Source organism: Eurosta solidaginis, chromosome 3 (genome assembly GCF_040869045.1).
Source record: "Eurosta solidaginis isolate ZX-2024a chromosome 3, ASM4086904v1, whole genome shotgun sequence".
Lineage (NCBI taxonomy): Eukaryota > Metazoa > Arthropoda > Insecta > Diptera > Tephritidae > Eurosta > Eurosta solidaginis.
Genome location: NC_090321.1, coordinates 4,528,352 through 4,555,727, shown reverse-complemented (window position 1 = coordinate 4,555,727; position 27,376 = coordinate 4,528,352). Strand labels below are relative to the sequence as shown.

General features: G+C 35.6%; 2 protein-coding genes across 6 annotated transcripts in view; both read right to left on the bottom strand.

Moving 5' to 3' along the window:
- The window catches only part of Acsl (Acyl-CoA synthetase long-chain), an 80,217-nt gene extending 71,977 nt beyond the window's left edge, over nucleotides 1-8,240 (bottom strand). Inside the window, exon 1 of one of the 3 annotated variants that reach the window (XM_067770500.1) lies at nucleotides 8,128-8,240. The gene's annotated coding sequence lies outside the window, so the exon portion shown is untranslated. Of the gene's footprint in view, nucleotides 1-6,815; nucleotides 7,078-7,603; nucleotides 7,806-8,127 lie in introns of those variants that run through there. The other 2 variants (XM_067770497.1, XM_067770498.1) reach the window with 2 other exon arrangements.
- A 6,781-nt stretch (nucleotides 8,241-15,021) lies between these two features.
- Nucleotides 15,022-27,376, bottom strand: part of Su(var)2-HP2 — a 72,963-nt gene continuing 60,608 nt past the window's right edge. For all 3 annotated transcript variants that reach the window (XM_067770494.1, XM_067770496.1, XM_067770495.1), the window contains exon 16: nucleotides 15,022-16,187. In XM_067770494.1, coding sequence (XP_067626595.1) covers nucleotides 15,843-16,187 — 345 coding nt within the window. In that variant the 3' untranslated portion in view covers nucleotides 15,022-15,842. The remainder of the gene's footprint in view (nucleotides 16,188-27,376) is intronic.

Below are 27,376 nucleotides of genomic sequence, written 5' to 3'. Positions count from 1 at the left end.
AAATTACTTTTCTACATAACACGTGGCACCGCCCGTTTAAAAAATAAATGTTTCCCCATTTCCTCTTACGTAAAACTTGATAAGTGAAATATCATTTATTCAAAACTATTTTTTGCTAAGTGATAGCTTATTATTCTAGTCTACGAACCCTTTAAACCTTTTTTATATCTAAGTTGCCGTGGTCTTTAACCCATCCCGTCCATTTTTACTAGAAATATTTTCTGCTATAAGGAAAATTTGTGCACGAAATTTTATTACGATCCGTTAATTTTTCTTCGAGTTATGGCTCCCGAAACAGATATTGCTTAGTCATAAAAGGGGCGGTGCTACGCCCATTTTTTGCAATTTGAAGTTTTTCCTATTTATTGTTATAAATCCATTTGGGAAATGAAATACCATTGATATAAACCTCTTTCTTGCAAAGTTATAGCTTAATTTATTCGTCCACGACCCTTTTAAAAATCTTTCATATAAAAGTGGGCGTGGTCCTTAACCGATTTCGTTAATTTTTCTTCAAAATATTCCTTATAGTAAAGGCAACCTCTCTCCCGAATTTTGTTACGATAGGTTTAACGATTGATTTATGATTAATTATATTTGTAAAATTGACTTTATCACCAGTGGGCGGTGCCACGCCCATTTAAAAATTTTTTTTTAATTTTTATCAAGAGTCTCAATATCAGTCCACATGTCAAATTTCAACATTCTAGGTATATTATTTACTAAATAATCAGGTTTTTTGTGTTTTCCAAAATGTGATATATGTATATAAAAAGTGGGCGTGGTTATCATCCGATTTCGCTCATTTTCAATCAATCTATTCTGGGTCCAGATAAGCTCGTGTACCAAATTTGGTGAAGATATCTCAATATTTACTCAAGTTATCGTGTTAACGGACAGACGGATGGACACGGCTCAATCAAATTTTCTTTCGATACTGAGTATTTTGGTATATGGAAGTCTATATATATCTCGATTCCTTTATACCTGTACAACCAACCGTTACCCAATCAAAGTTAATATACTCTGTGTGCAAAGCACGCTGAAAATAAAAATAACGCATATATGGCTGAACTCTATGTACAATAAAATATAATAATATATGTATAACGTTAACCGTTCTTCAAATACAGAATGTTGTGCAACGGCAAGTGCGCGAATCATCGTAAAACGGCTGCTTATGAACAGGACAGCTAAAAACTTTATAACTGAGCATTGCGAGCAAATATTTCACTTACGGCGTAACGCCACTGAGAACACTTTAGGGTTTGTCAAGAGTCCAGAAAAAAAAAATTCGTCCTTATAACCGACGTAAAGGGGTATGCTTCTTTCGCTTCACAATAAAAATGGAGATAACGAACCCGCTATAACCATCCCTACTGACGGAAAGTACATTGCACTACAATATAAAAAGCGCCGGCTAATGAAAGGATATGCAAAGCTGGTAAATGAATGCATCAACTCTTCTACAAAATATGTGAAGGCGAGATCAATCACCTTTGAAATTGTGAAGAACTGCGTCTATTCCAAGTTGGTTAGATCTCCATTGGTATACCGAATTCGGGCATGGCTGGGATGAAGTCGCTTAAGCGTTAAGCGTCAAACAATGCTAATGATGCTACTTTCCCAAAATTTAAAGCAACCTGAGTGTGTTTACGTTGTTACACACAATACTGTAGGCTTTTACACAAACCACTTTGAATTAGAAAGTCACATGATTGCGCGAAAACGATGCATATCGCAAAAAGAGCTAAATAAATTGTTATTGGAGAATTACAATTACATACATTTTGCTCACTTTGTAAAATGGAGATTTGAATTTTGACTATGGAAATAAAAAGTCGCCAAAGAGAAGTAAGCATAGAGAAAGTTCAGCATTCAATTTGTTTACTTAAAACTTGTTTTCGATTCATTACAAAATCAAGATTTTGTGAATACATACATACATATGTGTACATGTACATATATTAGTGATGTAAAATTAAATCGACATGATGACCTTTTCAAATTTTACTTTTACAACACTAGGAACGTTGCAGAATTGGATTGACTGTAATAACGAGTCAGAATCGGCTTTTTTTCAATTTCATTTACCAATCTAAATCGAAAGCGAAAATCGGAGTAGGTTGCATAAAAAAATCTAGTGAAAAGCTATGGCCATGCCGCATTAAATAAATAAATAAAAGGCGCGATACACCTCCGAAGAGATTTAGGCAGAGATTCTCATCCAATTTGCGTAGTACTCGTTTTTAATTTTTTCCTACAAATTAGCGGGATGGGACCTACATGTTTAACGTCGACTCCGAACGGCACCTGCAAGGGAGATGAGTTTTCAAAGCCCGAACACATACGATTTTCGATGCAAACACATGCAATCAACTCATCTGTTAGCACAAGTTGCTGCATCAAAAATTATATGTGTTCGGGCCTTCACTGAGAAGCTTTCCATGGCAGGATTACACTCGGAGTATTTGCCAAATCACTGCCGAGCGGTGACCCCGCCTAGAAACACATTTTTCTAATTTAAAAAACTTGTTTTGACGTTGCTTTGCCGGGACTTGTCCCAAGGATCTTCAGTGTGGTAGGCGAAGCGCGTTACCATCACACCAGGGCATCCGCCGATTCCGAATTAAAAGATGGAAATATAATAAAAACCTAGAAGCAAAACAACATGTAACGATACTGAAAAGCATGAAAGTCGAGTTGGAAAATCTGATAAACCGTTTCAAATGAATAATGTAAAAAAATAGGTGCGTGTAATTACATATGTACCCGCATAAGAAGTTGTACTTCTTTCTCATTATTAAAAAATAGTTTTGACTGCATGCAAATAATTAATTACAATAATAAAAGAACTGGGAAAAGAAAGTCAATAAAGTCAGTTTAAATTTGAAAAATTTAAATAAATAAATATTTATTTTCTTTCAATAAGTGTAACATAAATTAGCGAATTTATCGAATGTTATTATTATTGTTATTATTTTTACATATTCAACTGCCAAATTACAGCTTGCAATACTTTTAAATTATCTTTTTATAAATGGGGGCGGTGCCAAGCACATTGTCCAAAATTTTACTAATTTTCTATTCTGCTGCATAAGGACAACCCACCTACCAAGTTTCATCGCTTTATCCGTGTTTGGTAATGAATTGTCGCACTTTTTCGTTTTTTCGAAATTTTCGATATCGAGAAAGTGGGCATGCTTATAGTCCGATTTCGTTCATTTTAAATAGCGATCTGAGATGAGTGCCCAGGAACTTACATACCAAATTGCATTAAGATACTTCAAAATTTACTCAAGTTGTCGTGTTTACGGACAGACGGACGGACGGACATGGCTAAATGAATTTCTTTTTTCGCCCAGATCATTTTGATATATAGAAGTCTATATCTATCTCGATTCTTTTATGCCGTTACGGGTACAGTTATGCGAACAAAATTAATATACTCTGTGAGCTCTGCTCAGCTGAGTATAATTATGTCCACTGCCAAAGCAGAGGATAGATAGAATAAGAGACGTCATTTCAATTTTTATTTGTAATGTACCTGATTGGCGGGTATTAGAAAATTGCCTTCTGCACATTTTTAATTTAAAATTACCGTTCAAATGGGACATTACAAATAAATTTCGCAAAAAGCATGAAATGATGTCACTTATTCTATCTATCCTCTCTGGCCAAAGCATCTTCCGTTAATGACTGAATCGGAACATCAGTTATCAGTGGCTTGCGATAAAAAGGGCTACCAATATACCAAATTTCAAGCAAATCGAACCGTGAATAGGGTCGGTCCCTGTTCCAGTTCTCGGCAATAAACTTCACGGGAACACTCTCTGGGTGAGACCAAAGCCATCGAAATTTCTTCCTCAAAACAATAATTTTTCCCTTAAAACTAACGAATAACCTATCTAATATGAATAAAAACATTGGGGATAAGACAAGTGTGATAACTTCCGCATAGATGTCAAAATTACAAATAGAACCGATCACCTGATTTTTAATTAACTATCGTGGTCTCAATCTCCTTTCTATCAACCGCTGAAGATAGCCGGCCCTATGCACCCCCATATTGAACATCCTTTCAAAATGCTAAAAAGTAGCCATCTTGAACATCCAGTGAGACAGTTGACGGATAAGATATCACACTTGTTTCATCCACAATACATGAAAATTTTGATGAGGATGCTCATCATTGCGAGACTTGAGAGCAGAAGTCGAGATATTTTGTACATATGAATTGTGTTAGGCAGATGTCACTGTTGTGAATCATATAATACATACGACTAAAGACCGTTGTTGTCGTAGCGATAAGGACACTCCCCAAAGGCCTTGGGGATTGTTATCGATGTTGATGGTCCTTTGCCGGATGTAGATCCCGTACGTTCCGGTACCAAGCCGGACCATATCGGGAACGATTTTTTATGACCACATGCGACTTTCTTGCCCATAACACCCTCCCTATATCTTCCCCAGCGGGTTAGGGGGTCAGAATATACCTGCGGTAGTTATGCCTGTCGTAAGAGGCGACTAAAATACCAGATTCAAGGGGCTGTGTAGCGCAACCCTGCAGGTTGCCAGCGCAATATATAGCTTCTCCAAACCCAATTGTCAACCTCACCTATCCGCGGCGAATCCTGTGTCACTAACAGACGAGGCTCTGTAAACCTTAAGCTCCTTATGGAACTTGGGGTTGGGGAGGGAGGGGATGGCCTGAAGGTTTAATGTGGCCACATAAATCGTTCCCGAGATGGTCGGGCCAGCGCCTTAATGGTGCTGTGGTACCGGAGCGTACCGGACCTGTATCCGGCAAAGGGCCATCACATAGATAACACTCCCCAAAGCCTTTGGGGAGCAACCATATCGCTACAACAACAACAACAACAACAACCCCCTAGATCCATGAGCAGTTCGGGGTCGCCACCGTCTTGGCTGTTAATGAAACAGGATTCGCCACGGATAAGTGAGGTTGACAATTGGGTATGGAGAAGCAATATATTGCGCTGGCAACCTGAAAGGGTTGCGCTACACAACCCCTTGAATCTGGTATTTTAGTCGCCTCTTACGACAGGCATACGTAAATAAAAAAAATGTAAGGCGCGATAACCGCCGAAGAGATTTTAGGCCGAGCTTCTCTTTCAATTTGTGTCGTGCTCCTTTTTAATTTTTCCTACAAATTGGCGGGACGGGACGTACTTGTTTTATGCCGACTCCGAACGGCATCAGGGACGCAGATGAGTTTTCACTGATGGCTTTTCATGGCAGAAATACAATCGGAGTGCTTGTCAAACACTGCCGAGCGGCGACCCCGCTTAGAAAAATTTTCTTCTAATTTAAACACCTACCGTGGGTATATTCTGACCCCCTAACCCGCTGGGGGAGACCAAGCAGCGTCATCAGTTTTTTTATAGTAGGTTAATTAAAAGCAGTCTTGCCAAACTAATGCCCGGTTTTTCAGTCCGAGTTTAGACTACGGTTAAAGTTGACTAGAATTTAACCTTGCCAAAGTCGAACTGGAGTTTAAACTTGAACTGAAAAACCGGGCATAAATACAAGAAATTAACAACTTATGTGGCTCAAAAATTGAAACAGGATTTATATATATTTTATATGGATTTATCTGGCTTTTTATGCAAATTATTTATCTGGCTCCGGATAATTACGATCATTATTGTGCCAATCTTAATCCGCTAAACAGTCTTCCCGTTTTTGTATAAAAAAAAAAAACGTAGGTAGATACACTAGAAAAATTTGACAAAAATCGTAACATTGGAAAAACCCACATGTTTGAATGCACGGCGGAGATATACATAAGTATATACAATAAGCAAATTTTGAATGTGGGAGTTGTCACTCAACATGCGCATAATAGCTTTTTCATAAATAAACCAACAAGTTGCTATGACTTCAAATATTAAGATTAGAAACATTATTGGCTTATTTAGAGCCAATTTATTTAATTCGATATGGAGTAGGAAGGTCCAGCGAATTTTTTCTTTACGTAGTTTTTCTATTCGCAAATAGCGCTCTTCGCATTATATAAAACACTTCGGCAATTTTAAGATTTGAGTTGTTTCCATGGTTTTCAATATAAAATCTGATTAAAGCATGGCACATGCGGTGAATAAGAGACCTTGTGAATTGCCTATCTATTCTATAAATAATACAAGAGCAGAACAATTTAAGTTACAAATGGCTTGTCCACAACAAATTTTCTTGTTTGCGGGGCTTGTGGTAATATTTCCATCTGGGAATTGTGTGTTGATGCACCAGTAAGCAGATTTCAGCGTTGTGGTTTCATATTTGGCGTTCTTTTGGTTTATGACGTTCTGAATCTATAGTTGCTATTTTAGCAGGGGTATTCGAACATACATATCTGGGTTTTGTACAACGCGACCTAAGCCAAACTAATACCCTAATGAAACTCTGTTGTTGTTGTAACCACAAAAACACTTAAGGAAATGTTACGGAAACGGCAGGGCCCTGAAATACACTTGCCGTGGTTGTAAAACTGATCCCGAGGGATACCTATCAATACTGCACATTCCGGAGCTAGCAACTTATAATTCTTACCAGACTGCCGCGGGAAAGCATTTTTGGCACTTAGTTTTGTAGAAGCAGCTCAGCGGTGACAAGGTACTGTAAGAATGACAACTATCAAATAGAAGGTGGCATGATTGGGTTAAAAAAGCGCAGTGTGACGTAGAACCTTCTTTTGTGGGAATGAATAGCTTTAATTGCTATTATATTATCTTTGTCCTAAACTTTCAAAAAATTAATAATAATAGAAATAATTTCAAATGTTTATATGTATGTACCTGTGCTTACTGGTATACGGTTTGTTGTTTTATTGGGTAAATTTTTATGTGACGTAGCAGTTATTATAATTTTTTGTTAGTGTAATATATCCGATGTTTTTGACGTTTTTGTTGTTGCGGCGAATATATAAATTATGTTGATTTGACGTTGATTGCACGTTGTTTTAGCATTTTTTCGCGGTCACCACAGAGGGGATGAATTTTATCAAAAATAAAAACAAAAAGGAAAAAAGAAAGAACTATGTATAGACAACCATGCAATTTTATGAACTACTTAATTAAGGCATTAGCGATAAATATAGCATTGTCGCACACACGCCCTTAAAATGTAATGAAAACTGAAATAAAAAAGAGTGTACTATTCGCACCGTAAATAAAATTACATAAAACGGGCATTTTTCTTGCGCTTAATTTTTATATATGTATGTATGTATATTCACTGTGAATTGGTACGTGTCGTACGTAGCCAAGTACATTTCATATGTATCTGGATTAACTTATTTTATTTTTAACACAAAATTCTGCACCAATACCACTAAACCTACGTAATCTGCATCGTCTGCGGTATATTTTTATTTAAATAACTATTTCACGATTTATGAGTTCACATAGATATCTAAATAAAGCCAAATTGTGCAGAGCTTGCTTTGGTCAGAGCCGCAGTATCGGGCAGACCCATGAAACAATGATTTATTTTATCATACATACACTTCGATTTTTATTCTCAAGCATTTATTTCTTAAGTTATCTCATTTCACATCAGACTTCTTTTTTCTAGTGTTACTTACACAAACACCACACATTAGTTTAACCTTTGGCAAATCCCTCCAGAGATGTATAGTTATGCATTTTAATCCAAAGCAAACTTTAGTTTATTTATTTATTTAAATTTACATAAACAATATTCACGTTCAGCCATGTTAACTTTACATCTGAATCAGCGACAAATGCTTTTTTTAGTAAAAATCATCTTTCGCTGACGACGACCCTAGCGCTGCTTCGTGGACGTCGCCGTATTTCCCCAGGTACAATTTTAAATTGTCTCTGATTTCCCCTTCGCATGACCGCATGTACAGGCCCCAACAACCCCGGGCCAATCAACTTACATATATATAAAACAAAACTTTTCAGTTTTTCGCTCATATTCTAATGCGATGGCTTTTTATTACTCATTTTTATTTTATATATGCAAGCAATTTGTCTGCAGGCGCTCTGCTCTGCCACAACGTTTTGTGCACGTCATCAATAGTTAACACATAAATGAGAACATACAAACAATAAAATCAAAATCTTTATTATTCTTCACGCCCACCTCTCTTTTAATAAATTTTGCTTTTCATTCAATACTTCTTTTAGATTATTAAATTTGTGCACAATTTTGAATAGTTTTCTTTTACCAACCACCAACAAGGGTAAAGATGACAAACGGCAAACCGAATGACGTTTCTGTACAGAGTTGCTTTTGAGGATTTGTAATTATTGCGTGCTGACAGCCTAAAGGGCCCATTACTGATACTTAGCATATACTTGACTTGACTTGAGAACTGTCACTTACAGTTCTGTTAAATGAACATTGCATGTTAGTGATTACTCAAAACTTAGCAACACTTAACTTGACTTAGAAGTCTGTTGAATTTTAATTTTCTATGTAAGTTCTAAGTGACGTTTACATTTTGAGATGCCATTTGTTTGTTTCCATATCATTTTGACATTTTGTCATACAAATTGACATTTATTGATTATGATGCCAGATTGTACGCGCTAAGTGGAGTATAATGGTGGCTAAGTTGCCAAGTTTACGCCAAGTCAAGTCTACGCTAAGTATTAGTAATGGGCCCTTAAATGGAAATTACACCCCTATTATGAACTCATACGATACACGATAAACGCTTGCAATCTGTTGTACCGTATTATGAAATAAATTCTAGCGTGTGAAATCCGATCGTTAGCGTTTATCGTTTATCGTGGTATTGCCATACGCTAAAGCCGTGGTTACTCACGAACGTACGTAGAAAAAACGTGTCAGCTGACACGACCTATCTTATGAGTGTGCAATGTAAACGAAAACTCACCGACGTGCAACGCCCGTACGTACGTAGCCCGGAACGTAGAAATCAAAACAATTTTGATTTTTTCCGTAAGAACGTGTCAGCTGATCGCTCTCTCACTAGACAGAGTTGGCTAGTAAACTTATGTGCGCTAATTTTTGACCGTTTGCAATTTTATGCAAAAACGCCTAATTAAAGTTTGAAAAATTGTGAAAATAATTCGAAATAATTATGTAAAAGTGCTGATTATAAATATTTAATCTATTTATACTTATTTAATAGTATTCCGGCCTTTTACAATATCAAAAATTAAATTGGAAAAAGTTGATGTTTCCATAAGCATACATGCAAAATGGTCAATGGCAACAGTGCTTATCTGTAAACAATATACACACAAATATCTTATGTACATGTACACAGACGCACACATTGATTCCTACGGGCTTGAGAGTTCGGTCAAACATGCTTCGTACGACAAACGTCCTTACGTACAGCACACGTCGGTGGGTAACTGCCGCATTACTACCGTACCAGCTGTTCAATTTTCTACGCTATCTATCGTTGATAAATTTTTGCACGATACGTTGGGAGCTATTTAAATAAAAGTAAATATAAAATTATTAAAAAATACAAAAGAATCCAACTAGAGCCTCAACACTCTGTTGCAACACCCTGGGCAAGAAACCTTAAAGTGGCACAAACTTTCAAAATATTTGGAATGGATGACCTATTTTTACGGGCGCGCAAACTGCCACCTACTTCTGATAAGACATACTCTGAAATCTATTTTTTTATTCAACTTTTTTTTTACTTTTAGTATGTCAAGTACTTACAGTGTAGAGTTCATTCCAAGAAGATTGGAAGCATCTCTCAATTTTCTTCTTTCTATGACCTCTACGCAAGTTTCGTCAATTTGTTCATTTGAGTTTATAAAAAGGCAACAGAGGTTGCAGAAAACATTTTATTATTACAGGATTTAAAAACTTTTGTCACTTTTACGTACAAAACAATTGAATTGTTAGTATTTACGATTCGTTTTGCTATCTGTTTCGTATAGATTCACAAAAATTTGTAAACAAAACTCTGCTGTCATTCACAATAGGGAGTGTGGAAATCTCAATATGAAACAGGGATGCACCTTAACGTTAAGCTAATCGTTTATCAAAAAATTTCCACCGTTTCCGTTGAAACACTTCGAAATATTATCGATAAAGAAATTATCAAGATAAATTGTATCTCGTTTTTAACCGAAACGAAAAGCTTTCGTTAACGTTAAAAACGTTAACAAAAACGTGATACTTTATGTTTGAATTGTGCTGGCAATGCTATAGCCATGGTGAAGCCGTAAGGTGGTAACAGCGAGCGGACATACACACACAAACTCCATGTAATTTGTTTGTGTAATTCGTTGGTGGTAATGTCAAAAATCCTCTGAAAAATGTTCGTACTGTCAAAATTCATGAGAAAAGTTGCAATCAGCTTGGCTAATGCTTTCACCTTTAATGACTCCGCCAGCAATCAGCTTTGCCAGCATAGTTTGAAATTAATAATCAACATAAACGATTTGATTTCGTTTTGATATGGCAGAAAACGAAACGAAATCATCTCGTTAATTTAACGTTCTTAACGTTAATAAACGAAATGACTTTGTTTCGTTTATTAACGTTAATTATCGTAACGAAATGATATCGGTTCGTTGGTTAAGCATGCCTGATATGAAAGCTGATTTTTTACGATACGCTAGCAAGCATTGTTTACTATATAGTTTGGCAGCTTAAGTAGAGGTTATGTTGCGAATAGTGTGGAAGGCAGTGGACTAGGCAGTCGAATGTCATATAATGAAGGAATGGTGTTTGGAGATTTTTCAAAGTTAAAAAAAAAAATGATAAAAGCTTTAATATAAATAAAAAATTTGTTTTAATAACAACAAAAACGCCATATATATTCTGTATATATAAATTTGTAAGGATTATCTCACTTTAAAATTTGAATTAAATAATCTAAAGTTTTTTTTTGAAACTGAGTCGAGAACTGTGCGTGTGAATGTACGAATTTTCACCGATCAGCTGTTAGTTGCGCTACTTGGTAAAATTTACAATGCTAGCAAGCGTTCATAATTCATAATAGGGGTGTTTTGAAGTTTCTGCCGCTCAAGGGCCAATTAATGGGGACTTATAACCATAAAGCCATAAGCAGATAAAAAACGAACCTACCTTATGGAAGCCAATGTAATCGATTAATGGAGCCATACCATAACGCTAAAGCAATAACCATAGCATAGCGAACCAATTGGTTTTTGGTTTTTCGCCATATCCATAACCTAAAAATATTTGATTTGGAGAATTTATTAAATTTTTGTAGATTTTATTTATTTGCCGTCTTCCAGTGAGTTTTACAGCACCGGCTAACGCTCAATTCTCACGGGAATGCTCTGGATCATTGAGAGACTTGAGAAGCAGATGTCGCGATATTTTCGCACACGTGAAATGTGATAGGCAGATGTCGCCGCTGTTTTTCATTTAACTCATACGGCGAAAAGATAAGCAGCGACATCTATTTTTGAAAAAGTAGGTTTATTAAAGGCAACGTTGCCAAACTAAAGACAAGTAATTAACAAATTATCTGGCTCACGAATTGAACCAGACTTCTATCTGGATTTATCTGGCTAAAATCGTTGTTGTTGTATTTACATGCAAATTTATTTATCTGGCTCAGGTTTTTGCCACCGGATGATGGCTAATATTTTGGATACGTTTTGCCTAAGAATTATTTTTTGTGGTATAAGTTTGTACTTTTTTCCACTTTCTTCATTTTTATAAAATTTTCACGATGCCCATTTGATATGTATAAGTAAAAATATGGTTATGACTATGGCGTTAGGGTTAAGGAAGTTTAATTGGCCCTTTAATCCATAAGCGACATAACGGTAATTCCAAACTACAGCAAAAAGAATTCAAAAACTTACGTTTCGCTTGCGTAGTCCATTATTGCTTGAAATTTCTATTTTCTTGCAAATCATAAAAAACCTTTCAATTTCAATCGTCATTCAAAATCGCCCTTGATAATTCCGAATGCCGGATTTACATTGAACTCTTGCAACTCATATCCAGCGGCATGGCAAAACGCAACAAAGTTGATCAAATAGGCAAACAAAAACAGGCATGCTTAACCAACAACCGATATCATTTCGTTACGATAATTAACGTTAATAAACGAAACAAAGTCATTTCGTTTCGTTTATTAACGTTAAGAACGTCAAATTAACGAAATGATTTCGTTTCGTTTTCTGCCATATCAAAACGAAATCAAATCGTGTATGTTGATTATTAATTTCAAACTATGCTGGCAAAGCTGATTGGTGGCAGAGTCATTAAAGGTGAAAGCATTAGCCAAGCTGACTCCAACTTTTCTCATGAATTTTGACAGTACGAACATTTCTCAGAGTATTTTTGACATTACCACCAACGAATTACACAAACAAATTACATGGAGTTTGTGTGTGTATGTGCCCTCGTTGTTACCACCTTACGGCTTCACCATGGCTATAGCATTACCAGCACAATTCAAACATAAAGTATCACGTTTTTGTTAACGTTTTTAACGTTAACGAAAGCTTTTCGTTTCGGTTAAAAACGAGATACAATTTATCTTGATAATTTCTTTATCGATAATATTTCGAAGTGTTTCAGCGGAAACGGTGGAAATTTTTTGATAAACGATTAGCTTAACGTTAAGGTGCATCCCTGAACAAAAACTTGGCGCGTAGTGTACCCTACAAGAAACGCTGATAGTTTTACTAATACACTCACACTTGTAATTGACAATGCTGATCCTGCGATGACGTAAACATTGATACTCAAATTTATGTATGTTCCTTTGGTAGCTCACGCATGTCCGCATGTTCCCAACGACAGCCTATAATCATGAAAAAGGACTCAATCTGGGAAAGCTTCGGACACCTGGTACAGACCAAAGAACATACAGCAGATACCATTATGCATGTGAGACAGATACATAATTCTCAACGGAATTTTATGTATGCGGGAACAGTTTATCCGATTTAAACATGTTGTCACTACTGACTGTCATATGACAATCAAATGATTTTCACGGTGGTTTTATTTTTAAAATTCCGCCATTTTTAACCGACGAAAACCATATAAAAATAATTTTAAAAAATGCAAAAGAGAGCATTTCAAAGCTCCATGCTAAAAGAAAAAAATCGAGAATAATATTAAAAAATACCAAAAGCTGTCGGAATGTATGGGGCGCACTCATATAATATGGCGGAATATAACAATGGTCATTTATGATAGTATAACAGTGAAACCTGATATCTACAGTAAACTATCATTTATGACACTTTTTGATAGTTAGAGTGTCAGCACTGATCCAGGAAAAGGAATGAGAGTGAGCAGTACGGCTATATACTTAATCAGTAGGCCATGTTCGTGTATAAGAAGGAGACAAAAACTCACACGTACACAGTTGTTTACATCACATTTGCGCAAGTCCCCTTAAGTTTGTGATAGAAAGTTTGTATGAGGCGCTGATCGTTAGGTTGACATTGCTGACAATCAGATGTTAGTCATATGTTAGTCAGTATTCTTGTAGGGTAGTTATGCTGAATGTGTTCTTGGCCTTATCTGATCGTTGTCGTGTTCCAATGGACAGTGATCCAAATCCTGATAAAAATAAATTGTTCCATTTGCAGCACATTGGCCGCTTTCAGAGATCTATACTTTTGTTGATACGTTGCAAACGTGTTTCCTTCAATTAATGCCCTGTTTTTCAGTTCAAGTTTAAACTACAATTAAAGTTGACTACAGTTTCACCCTGCCACTTTGGCTGCTTAAGCTGAGATGAGCAGCAACATTTTATGTTATCAGACAAAGTGGCAAAGTTAAACTCTAGTGAACTTTAACTGGAGTTTAAGGGCCAATTAATGGTGACTTATAACCATAACGAGGTAAAACAGCTGATCGAACCTACATTATGGAAATCAATGTAATCGATTAATGGTGCCATAAGGCCGTGACACAATGACATTTTTAATATAGATGCGTTTAACGCAAGCTTATGCATTCCAATAACATCACCACAATCAACCAATATGCCGCGTTTGTAAATATAAAGGAATTTCAGACTTGGCAATTTATTTCGCCTTGCCCATTCACATACAAAATTTCGCGAAGCACTGGTATAAACATTCTCCCTATACAACAAAAATACTTGCTAACATATTTTGTGTCGCATTCATTTCTTATATTGCAGTTTTTACTTGCGAATGTTATAAAATTTACCAACGGGTGGAAAAATAATTTCACTTGCAAAGTGTGCCAACACCGTTAGCCAAAGCAAATGTCAAATTCTTCTTCTTATGATTTGCTTGGAACGAAATTGGGGAGTTGGCTACTTTTCAATATCAGATGGGCCAGTGTCGCTCATTCTACCATTCTCCATAAAAATACGTGTAATCTACTCATAATGCATTAGCTTGTATTAAACTCATCTATATGAAAAACTGCTTATGTGTCGCAGCTAATACTATAACGCTAACGCCATAACCGTACCATAGCCAACCAATTGGTTTTTGGTTTCTCGCCATATCCATAACCTAAAAATATTTAAGTTGGTGAATTCAATAACTTTTTGTAGATTTTATTCATTGTTTTGAACACGTTATAACTAAGATTCCTATTTCTTGTGGAATATGTTTGTAATTTTTTGCGTTTTCTTCATTTTTATGAAATTTTCACGATTTTTAGGTTAGGGCAAAGAGGATAGATATACAAGAGGGCGCACTGTACTATCTGAGGGCACACTCACCATATATTTTCCGCTATACCCTTTAGTTACCTATTACTAAAAAAAGATGTATTCCATATTTTAAATTCCTGTGCCTAGTTTTTCAGTGCGAGTTTAAATTACAGTTAAGTTGACTAGAGTTTAACCCTGACCCTTTACTTTAGTCGATAACATAAAATAATACTTCTCAGCTTTAGCAGCCAGGATGACAGGGTTAAACTCTGGTCAACTTTAACTGCAGTTTAAGCTCGCACTGAAAAACCAGGCTTTAATATACTCAATATACATACCCATTTCCTATCCGTGGGACAAATTAGTCAAGAAGTATGAAATTTGTTATACACATAAAATAGTTTTATACATTAGGGTATATATATTTATTCTGCTTATAATTTTACAGAAAATTAAATTTTATTTGCATTTACACTGCATATAACAAATACACCCGACTGGGATAAAATTTTTATCCCCATTTTTTTGAGAAATAAAAGTCCTTAATATTCAATTTTGTTTACTAAAAAGAAAATGGTATATGTACATACTACATTAATCTTGCGTTTTACTTTTATAATTGTTCATAAATTGGATGCAAACAACTTTTGTGTCTCTTTCAGTATTTCATTTTTCATGAATGACAAATGAGGATTTAATTCTTTTTTATAACGTTATTTTCTGTGAAAATCTGTTACACACATTTTATTGTTGCATATATTAAGGCGAATTAAATATGTAGTATGAATATATATGAACCGGTCTATGAAAAGGTGGCTTATGACTCAAAAAAGAAATTGCGAGAAACAGCTGTTAACAGCTTTTTTGTTTTTTTGTTGGTCATAAGTCACCTTTTCATAGGCCGGGTCACATATCATGTATATAGGGACAATATTTATTTTGAGAAAAGCTGTATGTCTATTTGCAAAGTACCTAAATTGTTTGTGATAATCCCATAGATTAGCTTATACATATATGTATAATATTAGAATTCTTACCAAACTGAGTGCTTATATTTAAACATGTAAAATAAAAGTTCTCCACGCTATCCTGTGAACCTTTTCATTCTACGGTAGCGTGGAGAGTTAACTTAAAATAATAAGAAAATTCTACCATTTATTTTTTACTGTAATTATACTTTAATATTTTTTCGTGTTTTCTTTTCCTCGTGCAGCCATTTTTAATTACCACCAACGAAATCATCGTCCATCTTCTCATGCTTAATTTCGGTATTATTATGAGAATCTGGTAATATACACTCGTCCGACGGAGTATTGGTACCCCCTTCGCTATTTTGTGTTATTACAATAACTTTAGCAGCAGCTGAGGCGCGTGTCATACGCTTCGGTGCAGTTGATATTGTAACCGCTGAACGTGTTGTAACTGTTTCAGTAGCCGAACTATTTTGAGTTGATGAATTGGTTGTTGGTAAATGGGGATTACGTGTTAGAGATGGCAAACGACGAGTGGTAGGGGGAGTTGATGTTACCGATGTAGACGATACTGATGCGAGCTTTTGTGGAATCTGAAAAATAAAGCAGTGACCGTTATTAATCACGTATGTTGTTGCTCTGACAAGAGAATGTACCTGATTGGCGGGTATCAGAAAATATCTTCGACACATTTTTAAGAAGTTTATATTAATATATATTGTGATTGTTGGAAAAAGGATGAATTGTTTAATTAATACAATCCCTTAAAACAAACAAAAATACCGCATGCAAATGTTTAGAAGCAATTTAAAATTACCCCGCAAATGGTGCATTACAAATGAATTTGGCAGAAAGTACAAACTGACATCTCTTATTATTTCTATTCTCTTGGTTATACCAGAAGATGCACTGAGTTTTGTTTTTTAGCACACATTCCCCTGGCTAGCCGACACGCTCATTTCCAGGATTGTCGTCGAGAACGTCGATCTATAGTCCTAGGAAATTTGCAGTTTCCCAATAGATGTATCACATTTACAAAGTTGTCATAGGGATTTTTTAATGTAATGCTAAACATCGTGTGGGGACATTCAATATGCGGGTCATAATTGAAGATTTTTTGGCGAAAGGTATTGGCTATTGTAAGGGACAGGTGTGAATGCTCTTGTTTTTGATATTACTTGTTCGAAAAAAGATGTGAGAAAAATAGTTATAGAGGGACGTAAGGGGATTAAGAGAAGGAAAGGATAGTCAGGAGAGGGTAATACTTCGGCTCTGAGGAAATATAAAAGAGAAGAAATCATAACAATATAGGAAATGGGAAGCAGTTGTGCAATTTAAATTTTTTCAATCCAGCCTTAGCTTTTTTCTACAAAAGAGTCATAACTTAAAATTTTTCAAAATCGGTTTTTTCCATAAACCAATTCACAGTACACATCTCTAACTGCCCCTTAAATTTCGTTGGCATTATTTTCTTCTTTAACTGGAAAATTACCGTTATGCCAGTTTTGGTGTTGATTGTGTCGCTTGCGCTGTATAAACTAATGAGTACTATTTTTAGTTATGTCAATGTGCTTAAGAACAAGTGAACAGCTTTTTTACGCATAAAGCGTATTATTTTAAATTCTGACTATCTTGTTGCAAAAAAGTTTTAACTTTGTTGTGTATTAATTAAAATTGTGTCTTTTTATACGTAAAGAGTAAGTAAATTTGCTTGTATTATTGTGAAATGTGCCTTTTTTGATGAAATATTTGCAGTTTCCCAATAGATGTATCACATTTACAAAGTTGTCATAGGGATTTTTTAATGTAATGCTAAACATCGTGTGGGGACATTCAATATGCGGGTCATAATTGAAGATTTTTTGGCGAAAGGTATTGGTATTGGACAGGTGTGAATGCTCTTGTTTTTGATATTACTTGTTCGAAAAAAGATGTGAGAAAAATAGTTATAGAGGGACGTAAGGGGATTAAGAGAAGGAAAGGATAGTCAGGAGAGGGTAATACTTCGGCTCTGAGGAAATATAAAAGAGAAGAAATCATAACAATATAGGAAATGGGAAGCAGTTGTGCAATTTAAATTTTTTCAATCCAGCCTTAGCTTTTTTCTACAAAAGTCATAACTTAAAATTTTTCAAAATCGGTTTTTTCCATAAACCAATTCACAGTACACATCTCTAACTGCCCCTTAAATTTCGTTGGCATTATTTTCTTTAACTGGAAAGTTACCGTTATGCCAGTTTTGGTGTTGATTGTGTCGCTTGCGTTGTATAAACTAATGAGTACTACTTTTAGTTATGTCAATGTGCTTAAGAACAAGTGAACAGCTTTTTTACGCATAAAGCGTATTATTTTAAATTCTGACTATCTTGTTGCAAAAAAGTTTTAACTTTGTTGTGTATTAATTAAAATTGTGTCTTTTTATACGTAAAGAGTAAGTAAATTTGCTTGTATTATTGTGAAATGTGCCTTTTTTGATGAAATATTTGTGAATGTGCGAGTAGTCAAATAGTCATAATTCAAAATTGCTATATATTTTGTCCGTAAACAAATAATTACAACAAAATTTCGTCAATTCATTTTATAATGAAGGTCTCCTTCTTTGTAGAACTGGATTTCTGTATAACATTACAGACGTTTTCACATAAACCGTTTTTCTTCTCTCCTGAACATATACATTTTTCAAGTTGTGACTCTTTTGTAGTTAGTGTGGGAAATGTTTAGCCTTTTTTCCAAATTTTAAAGAACTTTGAATTAATTTGGCCTGAATGTTAAAAATTTGAGGGGCATAAGAACAGATAACGCTTGCATTTTGGTAGGCAGAAGTCGAGGCGTAGTAACTTTAAAAAGCTACATCAACCTAATATCCTTTCAGTTCCGTGTGCTTGCCGTTCGCTACATCAAAATACTCTAAACCGGGGTGAACCTCTTACTGTACCTGAAGACCCTTACCATCCTTCCCTGGAAATAGCATACGAATTCGAAAGAAATTCTCCGAGTAGCATTGCTACTACATACGACTCTAGTTTCAGATTTGAATTTGCTTAGGTTAATTTTAGTAAACTTGATCAAAGTTTATCTACAGTGGCTTGGCCCAAAATTCCTGTAGATATTGACAAAAATGTTTCTGACTTTTATACCACCATTTACGGTATTTTGGAAAAACACGTATGTACCTAAGCGAAAACGAGTGTCTACCGAACCAGTCCAAATATGGTTCACTAAAGAGCTGAGGTCTTTAAAAAACAGAAAATCGCGCTTCTTCAAATTATTGGAAAGGTCGGGCTCTCACTCCGATTCAAAGCGAATTCAGTACCAGGTGTTGTTATCACATCAGCTGATTGCTTCTTCTTGATGATTTTCCATACAAAGCCTTGTACAACAAAATGTTAGTTAATCGAAATCTATGAAAATTTTCTTTTGACTTGACATTCTTCTGCACGGCGAATTGATTGGATTCGCTTTGCCACCACCTGGTATAGATTCGCCTTGCTCCGATTACTTGCAGTACTCTATTTTGCGTCATAAATATTTTGAATTAAACAAAAAGTGCTATAATACGTACATCTGTAAGATGAAAAGGAAAATAACTTGCAATCCGAAAGCCTTCTATGATTTCGTGAACTCTAAACGTAGGGTTAAAGGGTTTCCCTCTGCTTTAAAATACCAGAATGATTTGTCTAGCGACGATCAGGATATTGCTAACTTCTTTGCACAATTTTTCAAGTCCAACTATTCCACTGAATTTAATACTTTTCCAAATGAATATCCATTTCAACTTAACTCACTTAACAAAATTAATATTCCACAAATATCTCCAGATGAAGTTTTTTCATATTTAACGTCTTTGAAAGAATCTTACAAGTACGGTCCTGATTTAATTCCCACTTGTTTTCTTAAAAAATGCGCTGAACACATTTATCAGCCTCTAACTGATTTATTCAATATGTCCTTAAAACGTGGTATTTCCTTCTGCTTGGAATGAATCTTTTCTCATACCCCTTCACAAAAGTGGTAGTAGGTCGTGTGTAGAGAACTATCGAGGAATAGCAAAGTTGTCGGCCATCCCAAAGTTGTTTGAAGCTTTCGTTACCAATCAGCTAACATTTTCCATTTCTACTTTGATTGCAGAACCGCAACACGGATTCTGTAAAGGCAAATCTACCATTACTAATCTACTTGAATTCACAACTCATGTTTCTAAGGGATTTAGAGAAAATCTTCACACAGATGTTATTTATACTGATTTCAGTAAACATTTGACAAAGTATCCCACTCCTTACTTATCTACAAGCCGGAGCGGCTTGGCTTCCAACCTGGTCTCACCCAGTGGATCTCGTCGTATCTCTGCGGTGGAACGCAAAAAGTTATTTTTAAAAATACTTTTTCAAATGTTATCGATGTTCCTCTGGCGTCCCACAAGGCAGCCACCTTGGTCCAATTCCGTTCTTGCTATTTATTAATGATATCTGTACCACTATAAAATATTCCAAAATCTTAATATATGCTGATGATGTAAAACTTTTTAAGGTCTTATGCGTCTATCGAAGAACGTCCCTTGCTTCAAGCGGATTTAAACTGCCTAGTTACTTGGTGCAACGTGAATTCAATGCCACTTAACCTCAATAAATGTAAATTCATGTCCCTCTCTCGGAGATCTTTGCCAGCAGCCTCTTATGTAATTAATAATTTTTGTCTTCTATCAGTAAACTATTTTGTGGACTTGGGGTCACGATAGATACTAAACTTAGTTTCAACCCTCATATTAATGGTACTGTCAATAAGGCTAGAGGTGTTCTTTCATTCGTGCAACGGTGGTCCAAAGAATTTAGTGACCCTTATCTAACTAAAGCTCTTTTCATCACTTTAGTTAGACCGATACTTGAATACGGATCAGTCTGGAATCCACAATATCGAGCTCATGCAGATAGACTTGAATCAATACAAAAGCAATTTCTACTTTTCTCTTTAAGGAATTTTCAGTGGGACTCTGCGTATAATCTTCCACCTTATACTAGTCGGTTGAAGCTTATCAATCTTCCAACTCTTGCAAGTCGTAGAGAAATGCTAGGCGTTATATTTATGGCTAAACTCCTGAATGGACTGATTTCTAGTCCAATTCTTTTGAACGAAGTAAACTTTAACGTCCCATCACGGGTGTCAAGACATTACAAACCTCTACTTTTGAGGCAGTGTAGAACTAATTTCGAATTAAATGAACCTTTTCGGTGTTTGTGTCATGATTTTAACACTCATTCTAATTCATTTGATATAACGGATTCACTTTTTAGTTTTAGATCTCGACGCTTAACAAACCTCCGCTTATCAACAACTCGGCAATAACAAATCCGTGCGTCATGCGGATGCGCCCCTCGCGCCGGTCGGGCGGACTTTGGAGGGTACTAATCCGTTAGGTATTATTATTATTATTATTATCACGTTGCCTTTTTCATCTGCTTCGAAAGAACTTGCAAGCGAAATTGAATTTTTGATTTCAGAAACATATAACTGCTTTTCTGATTCCATATTTAGAAAAAAAAAAAAACGAAATGCTATATGTTGCCCTAAACGACGAACTCAAACCATTTCAAATTGTATTTACATAATTGGCATAACATAAGTTCCACAGTTGAATTATGGGGACAGGTTCGAGAGTATAAGAACTAGTTTGGAAAAAATCTTTTGACAGTCTTTCAAATTTTGTTTCGGAATTTTTAGTTTTGCCATTTACGCCCTTATTCTTATTCTAAGCTGGTAACAACATTAATTTTGCCGGTTACGAAAATGACAAACAACTTTTCGTATTCTGATTGCCGATAAACACCGTTACCATTAAAATAGGAGGTAATGTCTCGTTACCACGTAAAATTGCACGTGTTTGCTAAATATTTGTTTGAACAAAATACACGAATTTCAAAATAATATTATTACTTTTACAACACATAGTAATACAATAGTACAATATGCTCGCAATGAGTTTTGAGTTCGAAATCAAACAATGACAGCCGGACTACACAATTTCTCTGATTGTAGCAGCATAAGTGTGACAAGGAAAAATTTAAATTTAGGTACATTCCATTATTGAATAATAAACAATTTCTCTTCCAATTTGCGTCGTGCTCCTTTTAGTTTTCCTACAAATTGGCGGACGAGAGTACTTGCTTTATGCCGACTCCGAACGGCATCTGCAAGGCAAATGAGTTTTCACTGTTAATGTACACGAATTTCAAAATAATATTATTACTTTTACAACACATAGTAATACAATAGTACAATATGCTCGCAATGAGTTTTGAGTTCGAAATCAAATGACAGCCAGCCTACAAAATTTCTCTGATTGTAGCAGGATAAGTGTGACAAGGAAAAATTTAAATTTAGGTACATTCCATTATTGAATAATAAACAATTTCTCTTCCAATTTGCGTCGTGCTCCTTTTAGTTTTCCTACAAATTGGCGGACGAGAGTACTTGCTTTATGCCGACTCCGAACGGCATCTGCAAGGCAAATGAGTTTTCACTGAGAGCTTTTCATGCCAGACACTGCCAAAAAATTTTCTTTTAATTGAAAAAACTTCTTTCTAAAATTTTGATATGCTTTGCCCGGGGCATGAACGCAGGATCTTTGGTGTGGTAGGCGGAGCATGCTACCATCACACCACGGCGGCTGCCATTATTGAATACAATAACGAAAACATTTACTCGTAAACAGCAATAAATCGGCATTCTCGATGTTTGAGAGTATACCTAGCCTGTAGTAGTAGTAGTAGTTTTAAAGACAAAACTTAGTTCACATTTTCATTTTATTCTCAATTGCGCATATCTATTTTTTAACAGTACAGTAAAATCGCGAAAAAGTTAACTCGCGATAAAGTTAATCGCTCGACTAAGTTGACTGAGCTTGAGCGTCCACGTACCGCTCTACAAAGTTAACTATTTAACCAACCTTTCTGAGCTCATACATTTTTTCAAATCCAACCGTTCGTTTGACGATAAAAGCAAGTGCGGGTATTAACCTATTTTTGTGTTATTGTCAAAAGGTGGGTGGTGTTTGTAGGGTTTATATTATTATTAAATTGCATTTGTTAATTTTGTAATTTGAATATTTTATATGTTTTATCGTATAAACTTTTGTTCAAGAAAATTTTGAATCATTCAAAAAAGAAAATTTAAATAAAAATAAATAATTTTTGTGAAATTGATATTCAACAAATAAAATAGAAATATTTTAAAGAAATAGTTCTTATCTTAACTATAATGTAAAAAAAGAAAATTTTAGTGTCAGTGTTAATAAATTTTCAATATAGATATTAATAATATTTTAAAATAAAAATAAATAAAATTTTAAAAAATATATAGTTGTATTATCTATATATATAAAAAGAAGTGTACATTTTGATTGTCACTCCATAACTCGAGAATGGATAGAAAGATTGCCATGAAATGTTTAGGAAAGATACAGGAAGGAGAGATGATGGTTAGTTGATTTTGAAATCCCAAATCGGTTTAGCCATTCTTGAGTTATGATTTTTTTTTAGAAAAATACTATATAAAAGAAAGTCCTGTTAGTTACACTACGCATAACTCAAGAACGGATGAACCAATTTGGCTGAAAATTGGTGGAGAGGTAGCTTATAACCAAGGAACGGACATACGATACTTTTTATTCCGTTCTGGCTAGGGTCCTGAGATCAAAACGTGGACCTGGGTAATCCTGGGATGTGTTTGTACAATGTGGGTATCAAATGGAATCTGTTTATGAGTACTTTGATACTGAGTATTTTTCGTACCCCTGGGTACCAATCATTGGTTTATCGCCTTGTGAATTTACCACTCTCCGTAATCAATTATAAAAACGAGTATACAAAAATTATTGATCTCGCAACTACCAATGGCTTTGACAAGAAACTCATCGATAAACTAATAAAAAAACATTCCAACTTACACTACAAAAACAATTTAACTACTCTCTTCGCTCAAAATAAAGAAATTAAAACAAACAAATTAGCACGCATACCATTTAGTTATTTTCCTGCTATCACCAATAATTTAACGAACATATTTGAAAAGAATGAAATGAAAATCGTATATACAAACAACAACAAATTGAAAAACATTTTGGGCTCCACAAAAGATACTGTCCCAATGCTTGAGCGTAGCGGCATTTACCAAATTAGCTGCCTGGGTTGCGATGCAAAATATGTTGGACAAACTAGAAGGCAAATCTCTGTTCGTTTCAAAGAACACGAAAAGCACGCCAACAATAAACAAATTCATCGGTCTGCAGTAGCAGCGCATATTCACACGACAAATGACGACAGCTCAACAAAGCACAGCATCGGCACTGTAGAAGAGAGTCTTCATTTAATAAAAGCGGTGCACAACAACAGAAAGTTAGACGCTTACGAATCTCTCTACATCACAAAAACCAAGATTGCCATGAATGCTGACAACGGGAACATAAATTCCCCTCTTTTTTCTTTAGTTTAATACATACATATGTGCGTTGTTTTGTAATTGATATAATATTGCTAATATTTTCTATTTTGTTTATATTCTTGACTCCTTTGTTTTAGTAGCGCGTCGCTGATGATGGACAGCAGGTCTGTCCGAAATGCATTTGTTGTGCCAAATAAAAAATATATGTTGTTAGTGTATCAGTGAGTTTTTTATTTGACAAACTTATTTTGTAGTCAATAAAGGAAATTGGAGAAAAATCATTTTACGTGTTGTCAGACTACAAACCTTAGGTTCGGCTATTTTAATAAATAAATAGTTCTCACACAGTTTATGTAGGTTGAAGTGGCTGCCTCCGCTGTCCAAGCGGAGACTCACGTATGCCGTTGTGGTCCGTTGTGCTACCACGCGGGGGCCGAAGAATGTTTAGACCCCAATGAGGCTAAACCAGCGCGTTTGCCTGATGAAACGCAAGATGTCGTTTGTGTGTGCAGATTCAAGCTCCGCAAGACCCCCAAAGGAGTGTCTGTGGAGGCATCGGTACCTGGTTTCTGACAGTGCGGGACAGTGGCACAGATAGTGCTCTACGCTTTCTATCTCCTCCTCGTCCCTACAGCTGTGGCAGAAGTCATTTGTTTGTAGGTCCATATAGGCACCATGAATGGCAATGAGACAGTGACCTATGAGAAGGCCCATTATTGGGCTTATAGAGATACGGTTTAACAGTATCACCGATTGTGATATCTTTTCATCCAGCTTAGGCCAGACTTGCTTGGATATTCTACATGTAGGTTCCATGGCACATCTGGCGTTTGCTTGATGCGTGAATAGAGATCGCAAGCATTGCTGGCAGGTGTTTAGAGGAGGTCTGGCCCAACCAGCGGAGGTTATTGTTTGCAGATTGGTGCCTTCCCTAGCTAGCTCGTCCGCAGCGCAGTTTCCTGAAATGTCACGGTGGCCAGGAACCCATATAATGCTCAGGTTGCATTTTTCAGCTAGCTTGTTGAGGGTTTCTCTGCGCTTCAACGCCACTAGTCATGAGGTGTTGCTGCATTGCAGGGATTTTATGGCAGCCTGACTGTCCGAGAAAATTGAAATAGAATTAGGGAAAAATATAAATGCATTTTCCTTTGTTGTTTTGTTCCAGTCACAGTCACGAGTAAAAACGGCTGTGACTTAGAAGTCACAATCACATATAACGTTGTTCCGCAAAGACCATGGGATCGGCCAACATTACTCCAGTTCAGACCTTACCTCGACCTAGCTATCTTAGGTCCGGGTTTTCAGTGCAAGCTTAAACTCCAGTCAAAGTTGACACTGCCACTTCGGCCGCTTAAGCTGAGATGAGCTACAAAATTTTGGTTTATCTACCAAAGTGGTAAGGTAAAACTCTAGCAAACTTTAACTGGAATTTAAAGTCGCACTTAAAAACCGGATCTTAACCTTCATTTGACATTTTTGTATTCACCAGCACATGGTAACCGGTTAAATTTATAACTGCAAATATTTTGTAGAACAAATCGGAAAATCCATTGACTCATAGTCATAGTCAAAATAAAATAGGTTTTATATTTAGTTGCAGCTTTTTTTACAGATGGGTCAACTATGTCAAAAAGCTGTAACTAATTTGATTATGACTATGCGCCATTGTGATAACACGGAAACTATGAATTTTATTTCTACTTTTTTCTTACACTTAACTGAAAGGCGAATTTTAAGTTATCATGGAGAACTTATAGATAAGTGACATATTGAAGATGGAAGATCAAAACGGTCTTTGGTGATGCAGAAATTAAGCGAATTTTTAGTGCTAAGAATAACGTAAAAATATTAAATTCAATTACATATGTAATATTTTTTTTCGAGATTTGATTGCATGAAGGGGGACCTTCCAGTTCGAGATTGTTGTCCAATGTAAGTTATTTAATTTCTGGATTAAAGTTCCAATGTTGATTGAGTGTACATTAGGCACCACTAGTACACAATGGTAATAGAGGCCAGAAACATGTGTAGCAGCTTGCGATTAGATTATTCTTTAATTTTAGTGTTTTAGTATATTTATATTAGATAAAATAAAGTTATGGCAGAGATTGTGAATCTCAATTTTTGGATTTAGTTAAGTTATGTTAGTTAGATGGTTATAAATTTTTGTGATAGAATTTTTTTTCGTGGTAATTTTATTTTTGTCAAAATATGGTCGATTTAGGTATTACCATACAAGGTGGCAGCATGACATACCTACAAACATAAATAAAATGGACTAATGTCAAAATCGTACTGCGCCGGAAGTTGATATATCAAATCATATTAGAAAAGATGAGCTTAACACCGCCTTATAATAATTGAATTTCAATTATTATGTTTTCTAAGAGAAACTGAAAATAAAGAAACATTTACTGGCATATTGCGATGGACCCATTTCGAAAACCGCCAACGTAATCATCATCAGGCAATTTTGAAATGTTATCAAAGGTTTCACCGGGATTCGAACCGTGAATCACATGGTGAAACTGCAGTAGCCTTTAACCACTAGGCCATCCTGCTGGTATTTGTTTTCATGCTTAATTCAGTTTTTCTCGTTTCTTGTTAGTGTAGAAACGAGAAAAACTGAATTAAGCATGAAAACAAATACCAGCAGGATGGCCTAGTGGTTAAAGGCTACTGCAGTTTCACCATGTGATTCACGGTTCGAATCCCGGTGAAACCTTTGATAACATTATAAAATTGCCTGTGATGATTACGTTGGCGGTTTTCGAAATGGGTCCAACGCAATATACCAGTAAATGTTTCTTTCTTTTCAGTTTCTCTTAGAAAACATAATAATTGAAATTCAATTATTATAAGCCGGTGTTAAGCTCATGAATTCTTAAATATAAGTATAAACTGAACACACCATTCAACAAACATACATAAAAATGTACAACTGAGCCCGAGTTTACAAAGCTTCTCATTCGCAACGAAGAACTTTACAAAAACAAATCTACATGGCACACAAATCAATATAGAGACAAAATGTCTCAAGAGAGACGAGAAAAACTGAATTAAGCATGAAAACAAATACCAGCAGGACGGCCTAGTGGTTAAAGGCTACTGCAGTTTCACCATGTGATTCACGGTTCGAATCCCGGTGAAACCTTTGATAACATTACAAAATTGCCTGATGATGATTACGTTGGCGGTTTTCGAAATGGGTCCATCGCAATATGCCAGTAAATGTTTCTTTCTTTTCAGTTTCTCTTAGAAAACATAATAATTGAAATTCAATTATTATAAGCCGGTGTTAAGCTCATGAATTCTTAAATATAAGCATATTAGAAAAGTACAAATTAAC